Genomic DNA, 7,151 nt, shown 5'->3' on the forward strand with positions numbered 1-7,151 from the left:
AATAATAATTCATAGATAGAAGTAAATCAAAGAGTCTTTTAAAACTTTGATGGGTAAAATATTCCAAACTGAGGCTAATCCTTTGGAACGTGGGCCAGTAAGATACTAACTTTTCCAAAGCACCAGACAAACCAGGACAGGGATGAGGCTCACTGGGATGATAGTGAGTGCCACAACCAGGCTGGTAGGAGCATCTTCAAGCATATCTTCCGCTTTCTCTGTGCAGTTCTGGAAGTAGCTGGAGTGGATGTAGAGGAAGAAGTCTTGATTGTCGGAGTTTGGAAAATAGCAGCCGACATAATTGGTCACAATCTCAAGACAGCGTGTGAGATCATTGTAGGGTCTGCAGCAGATAAGAGAAGCAAATGAATAATGGATATTTTACTGGGGAAAAAGTAAAAAGAAGATAGACATTCTCTGTTTATGTGTCTGTGGTGTGTGAGAAAAAAAATGTGTTGCTGCTTTGTAACTATTGTTGCATGTTAAAAAAAATAAATAAATAAATAAATAAATAAATAAATATATATATATATATATATATATATATATATATATATATATATATATATATATATATATATATATATATATATATATATATATATATATAAAGACAAACTCATAAAAAAGACATTGCACAGATAAAAATTACCCCAAACAAAATGTTTTCTTCCATGGAAAACATGTAAAAAACTGTTTTCCAAAGTTATTTTTACCAGTTTATGGTTTAACTTAAAATTTAAAGATGTATTTAGATGTGTTTTATGCAAGACTGTTGATAAATCCTAAAAAAATAAAGAAATTCTTTAAAAAGCATTGTTTGTAATGAAACTGTCTGCTAATATGTGAAATACACAAGTTAAGACTTCTATAATTAAACCTCATATAAAGCTGCAATAAAAATATTATAAAGTAAGAATATTAAACTGTTGGAATTGTGGGTCTGCACAATGGCACACTAAGGCTACGTTCACACTGCAGCCTGAAGTGACCCAATTCCGATTTTTTTGCCCATATGCGACCTGGATCTGACCTTTTTTATGACAGTCTGAACAACTCAGATCGGATTTTTTCAAATGCGACCCAGGCCACTTGGATATGTGGTCCTGAATCCGATACGTATCTGATCTTTTCAAATGCGACCTGTGTCTGTACGGGCAGGTCGCATTTATCCGACCAGTATGTCACCGATACTTGACAGACGGCACTGTTCTGTGTCCTGCTATGCAGAAGCGGGAAGAAAGACGACACCTATAGCGAACTACAATGAGGAGAGCAGTCAATGGAGGGAAAGATCCGGTTAGAAAATAAATGAATGACCGCAAAATGCACTCCAGCATTATAATCCATGTTTACTTCCGCAAACCCTGAGGACGCTCGCTACGTGTGACGTCATCGCGTCCTCGAGTGCGCATGCGGGACACTTCGGTTGAACAGTTTCAGTTCACACAGGAGATCACATACAATTTGCATATATTTGGAAATGTGAACGACCACGCAAAAAAATCTGATTTCACCAAAAAAAAAATCGGAATTGAGCATTAAGACCTGCAGTGTGAACGTAGCCTAAGTAGCACCATTGCCTTGCAGCAATGGAGTGTGTTCTCTCCAGGTGCTAGGTTAATTGGTCTCTTTGAATAAGTGAGTAAATTCATGGATCTTTTTCCTCTATGTCTCTGTGATGGACTGCCGACCTATAAAGATGGTACCCTGCCTCTCACCCAGTGATTGGTGGAGGCAGCCAGCCCCATGGCAACCCTGTAAGGTTAAGTGGAGTGGATATATAAACAATAGATGGATGTTATTTATTTCTGGACAACAGTGACTTAAAAAAAAGCTTCTTACTGCTTTTCTGTTTGTTTTGGTTTAAATCAATCTAACACTTATTTTGTGACCCTGAAGCTCACCCTGAAGCTCTGAATTATTGTGGCACAGCAAACATAACAAAAACTGCTGTGGTTACGCTACTTCCTGATGGTACATAAACAGAGCAGAGGATTGAAAGGAGGGGTGGGGGGCTGGGGGAGGAACCATTGTTCAGCAGGAAGAGGAGGAAACTGAAGCTCCATGAACGTTGGTTTCGTCCTCAGTAATTTTGATTATCCACTTAAAATGTTTTTGTTAAATATAACAGCACACATATGCAGTGGTTGTTACACTTTTGCCCTGTGGTTGGGAATATTTAGTGCATTTTTAAATTCAGTTTTTTTGCATTTTCTATAAATGTTAACATTTATGTGATTATGGGAACATATTAAGACCTGGGGAATCAAGTAAAATCATGGGAAATGTTTACATCTTTACAATGTGCGTATTTGTTCGCAGTAGCTTTGCTTGCTCTAGGAAAACTATGTTTATTGAGGCTTTTTTGTGCTGCTGTGGATGCCGGAAATGATATATGAAGGTTGGCAGACAACCTGTTTTGGAGGGGCTGGGTTTCTGACTGCGGAGGCTGAAGGTAGAATGATATTGCACAGACTGTGGTGTACTTGGAGACTAAAAGTGCTGAGGTTGTCCTAGCACCTCCTTTAACCCAACACTTGACCCCGAGCGTGTTAGATGTGACAACAAGATTTAATGCATGCTCCGCATCTTATGCAGAGCATGCATGAATTGAACCCATGGGTTGCAGAGGCTGTAGTTGATTCATTATCTATGCTATGTTTGAATGAAGATTCCATGTTTTATAAGGCAATGTAACTGCCTATTGTCCTGTACTCATGCATTAAGCAAGAGGTTAGCAAAAAGAGATTCCCCTGTAATGGGACATACATAAAGTCAGTTTCAAGGGCTTGTAGGGAATAGCTCCAAAATAATCATCTGTACTGATGTGCGTTGGTGCAACATCGGCTATGATTTAAAAATGGGTCATGAAAGTTGCATCAGTCAACCTCTGTTCCAAGCATTGATTGAATGTATTTTATTAACCATGTACCAGAAAAGCTGTCATTGAGCTAATTGTATGTAGGTGGAAGTAAATATTTAATAAAGGGTTCATAAGTTTTTAGACGTTTTAAATGAATACCTGATAATGCTTTTCAGGACACACCAGTCATCTGTGCTGATATTATGCATTTCTGCATGAAAAGGGTCACCACATAACACGTGACTGAACTTTATCAGATCATCCCGGTGGCAGTCTTTGTTTGGGAATTCATTCTCCTGGTCCTGGAAATTTTCTGCAGGGTAATGAAAAAAAAAAAAAAAACATTACAGACATGCTCTTGCTAAACTATGGTAATAGGGACAAGCTAAAGCAGCACTCAAACTGCATCACAGGAATAGTGCAGATTTCCTGTGTTTCTTTGAAAGGTCACACTTGGTGACCTTTGATTCTTTATTTAGCATTATCTAAAAAGTGAGAACAGATTATTAAGACATTTAAAAATAATTGTATGTTATCCACTCACCATTGTCCTCTGAGATAACTGAAAATGTGTTGTTCTTTTCCAGTTCATCAAGGTCTTTCAACTCATCTTTGTACAAAGTTGTTGTCCCATTTTTTGGGTTTATTGCACCTGCAAGAAAGAATATAATTCGTTTCACTGAGCAGTAACAGTTTGTCTTGCTAAAAAAGTTATCATTGTAGATCTATAACCTGATTGGTGAATCTGGCTGAGATTCATCAAGCCTTTATGGTCAACATTTTCCCCTCAGCAGCAACACTGAAGCACACAGAGGTTCCTGCTGCATCTTTACGCACGATCCAGCTGCTGATGTCTCCCTCTTTTCAGCTCAATGCACTTCTAGACTGTTACAGTTTATAACCATCATCACCTTTCACAGTGACAGGTTTCTCAGTCAGTCGCCGTGCTGACAAGTCAAAGATCTATTGCTCTCGTCAGTGCACTCTGCGCGGTGAGGTGGGCGGATTTTACCCCCGTTGGTGCGCTGCGTGCAAGGGATAAACAGTGGGGAAAATGCATAACTAAAGACTGTAAAGGGCTTCTATAAAGGGAACAGGGGTACTGACTGTCTGAGATGAAGCCCCTGATGTTAAAAGTTATTTAAAATGACCCTTAAAAGTGCGCACCTGAATTAAAGCGCAAGGCAGCAGCCCACCGAAGCGCCACTAATTCTATGTTGTTAAAAACAAAAGAGCATGAAACACAGCTACTCTCCTATTGACTTAAACTGGCACACGTTGCTACCGATGTGAGGACATTAAATGTAGTGATTCACGTTTTGAATGGTGATAAAAGCACCTGCTCCGAGGGAAAGGAGGGGGGAGAGGAGCAAACGCTGAGGCACAGAAATACGGTGCATGTAGTTAAAAAATGCAGAATTAATAAAAACGTAAACTGCATCTGGATAGCGGAACTGTTTTATGATCCTGCGTGCAGCCATGCAGCAGCTCCACCCCCTCCCCTCCCCTCCTGCGTACGCAGTACAGAACCATACCGGCTTACTTTCACCACTGGTTAAGACTAAAATTATTCATAACTCTGATCACTCTTCCTGCTGCTCTGTTAACACGAACTGCAGCAGAAACTACTGATGGCCACAAGCTGTAAAAGAAGCCCAAACAGCTCAGCAGAAAGCGGAGTTATGTCATCCGATGGGCTTTGTGATTTTTATGCGTGAGAAATGCCATGTGTTGCGTGTGAGCGTGTGAAGTCAGTGAAATGCGTGTGTCACACGGTCAATGCGTGAGAGTTGAGAGCCCTGGTCACTGGGGAGGGGTGAGGTCCGCGCACACATTATCTATGCTTGTGTTCAAACAGGGCCCCAAGTTCTTGATATATTTCTTATATATTATAAACCATCTTGAGGGGTACCGCATTAAACCTCATGTGACTCCCAATTTGCCTAGTATCCCACGAGACGGTTGGTTTGTGACCCTGGAGACTTTGACGTCTTTGCACTTCAGGCCACACAGTTTAACTATATTATTTAAAACTTGGGTAACTCCTACAGCTTTAAGAAAAAATACATGATTAATCCAAAATGGATTATATATTTCCTTAACAAGAGCCAGTTAAGATGAGCTGCTGAATGTCCGCTAGCATTAGCAGCTAATATCCTTGCTGCTAGCCATGTTAAACTTGAAAGACCAGATGTCCCCGAATTCCAGGGACAGTCCTCAGTATGGATGACCTGTCGCCAGCAAAAGCTGTCACTGGAAATGTCCCAGATTTTAGCGTTTTATGATTGAGAAAAGGTAAGGAAGCTGGTCGTGCAGCTCTCAGTGATACAGACAGAGTAGTAGAATAGGCGACCGTAAGCTGCACAGCACCGTCAGTGTGCAGCACACAGACGACCCCCAACCCTCCCAAGATGATGGTTTGCAATAATTTTTTATTTGTTCTTTTTGTGTGTGTATATAGTCCTTTTGTTTCTTTGACCGTAATTTTCCTTTGTAGTTTTTATTAAGTTTCACTAGCCTAGTAACGAAAGGTTGTTGATTAAAAGCTATTGTTGATTCAGGTATTGATGATATTCCCTGGGTGGACATTTATTTCTGTTAATAAGTTCTTATATTTTGAACAGAAGTTGTCACTCATTTATTTATTCTATGTGTGCAGAGTTTGCTGTTAGAGAATGCTAGAGGTTTAATCCCTCTTTCACTTATTGTTCTAATGTCAAGCCAAATTGGACTGATATTCATAGGACAATACCTGACTGATCGAGGGTTATTTGATTAAACATTGAATAACTTCAAAAAGGTGCTTCTCTAAAAGTCAGTTCCAGTCAAAGATAAGTCACTTCTGCTTAAAACAGATGCCGAAGTGAATGAATCCATATATGCCAGCTTTGTTTTGCTTCCTCAGCGGACTTGATTGAAATATAGTGTGAATTCAGATAAACAGCATTATATAGTGATATTCTCTGGACGTTCATTTTAATTCTGTTAATAAATTCTTGAACTTGAAGAGAAGTTGTCACTTCTTATTCCATGTGTGTGCAGAGTTTGCTGTTAAAAGATCGCCGGTGCTCGAATCATTCCTTTCAACTATTATATTTTAAGAGCTGATATCCACCGGACAATACCTAATAGACAGATAGTTATTTACTAAACTATAAATAACTTTTAACAGTTTATAATTGCACAACACCACGTTGGAACAATTACATTAGGGATTTGCCATTTTTTTTACTTGGTGAGGTCTATTTAAAAAAAAAAAAATCAATAACATTAAAAAAATCTGACAACTAAGGCTGAAAGTCAGCATTTTTAGACACAATCCAAAATTATACTACTGAAATTCATGAAAAAAAAAAAACAATTGCCCTGATTTAAATACGTTCCATAGTTGTTCAGATTCAAAACTTCTTAATGTTCTAGAGGCACATTTTAAATCAATTTACTTTATTGTGACTATAAGTGAAGAATAATGCTGAGTTATAACTAAGGTCAATAGCTGCTTTGAGTCTGACATTAAGCTTACAACATGATAAATGTTTTCCAAGACAAACAAACAGCCCAACTAATCAAGAGAACAAGAGTTCAGCAAAAAAATTTTTTTTTGAGATGTCAGATCAAAAAGTAATAATATGTCATAGCATATAAAAGTAGTTTGAACATTTGTAAACAAAAGTGTATAAAGGAACCTTACCATTTCCATATGTGAAAACACTGAATGTTTGGTTCTTCGAAACCTTGTTGAACTCATCTGTGATGTTGGCTGGTTGTGACACGACAACACCTGCAAACGAACAAGTTTAATAACTAACAGCACATATACAAATACCTTTTCCTTTATCAGCTCTCGAACACAGGGAAAAAAACAAACTCCTGTCAAAAGCATCTAATTACAAAAACTAACAAAAAATCAATTTATACAATTTTAGCCTGTATTTTAAACTCTTACAGAGGAAGATGGCAAGAAAGAGAAAGTAGGAGATCATGGTGGTCGCAGATGATCCAAGCAGCCAGAATCTCTGAGGGCGAGCTGTGAGCAAAGGACTTTCCCTGTTGCTAAATGCCTTGGTCCTTTGGTGTCTTAACAAAACAGCCCAGCCCCTTTTATCTAAGCTCTGCTCACTGCTGATGATCAGTATGTTACATCCTTGATTTAGAAATAATACAATTACACTGACAATGTTTAATTAAAATATCTGGCTTCTATTTTCTTATGTAAAAGATCTTGCTTCTTTTTAGCATCTTGAATGAAGAAGAGACAACAGAACCAAAATAACATGACATTTTA

General features: G+C 38.3%; 1 protein-coding gene across 2 annotated transcripts; it reads right to left on the reverse strand.

Moving 5' to 3' along the window:
- LOC110368553 (receptor activity-modifying protein 1) lies at positions 1-6,922 on the reverse strand. Of its 2 annotated transcripts, none has more exons than XM_036142046.1 (5): positions 6,813-6,922; positions 6,558-6,647; positions 3,411-3,518; positions 3,026-3,179; positions 1-238 (listed from the first exon to the last, which is right to left on the reverse strand). In XM_036142046.1, the coding sequence occupies exons 1-5, from the start codon at positions 6,847-6,849 to the stop codon at positions 106-108; spliced, it is 522 nt and encodes a 173-aa protein (XP_035997939.1). In that variant the 5' UTR covers positions 6,850-6,922; the 3' UTR covers positions 1-105. The 2 variants fall into 2 exon arrangements, with proteins under 2 accessions (XP_035997939.1, XP_035997938.1); XM_036142045.1 differs by having other exon boundaries at positions 1-343.
- Positions 6,923-7,151: the final 229 nt, after the last annotated feature.

This window comes from Fundulus heteroclitus, chromosome 10 (genome assembly GCF_011125445.2).
Source record: "Fundulus heteroclitus isolate FHET01 chromosome 10, MU-UCD_Fhet_4.1, whole genome shotgun sequence".
Lineage (NCBI taxonomy): Eukaryota > Metazoa > Chordata > Actinopteri > Cyprinodontiformes > Fundulidae > Fundulus > Fundulus heteroclitus.

Coding starts and splice junctions, on each gene's coding strand:
- LOC110368553 (XM_036142045.1), bottom strand. CDS start 6,849: ATGATCTCCTACTTTCTCTTTCTTGCCATCTTCCTCT. Junction 3,180..3,410: donor AGTTATCTCAGAGGACAATG/GTGAGTGGATAA, acceptor ATTACCCTGCAG/AAAATTTCCAGGACCAGGAG. Junction 344..3,025: donor GTCCTGAAAAGCATTATCAG/GTATTCATTTAA, acceptor TATCTGCTGCAG/ACCCTACAATGATCTCACAC.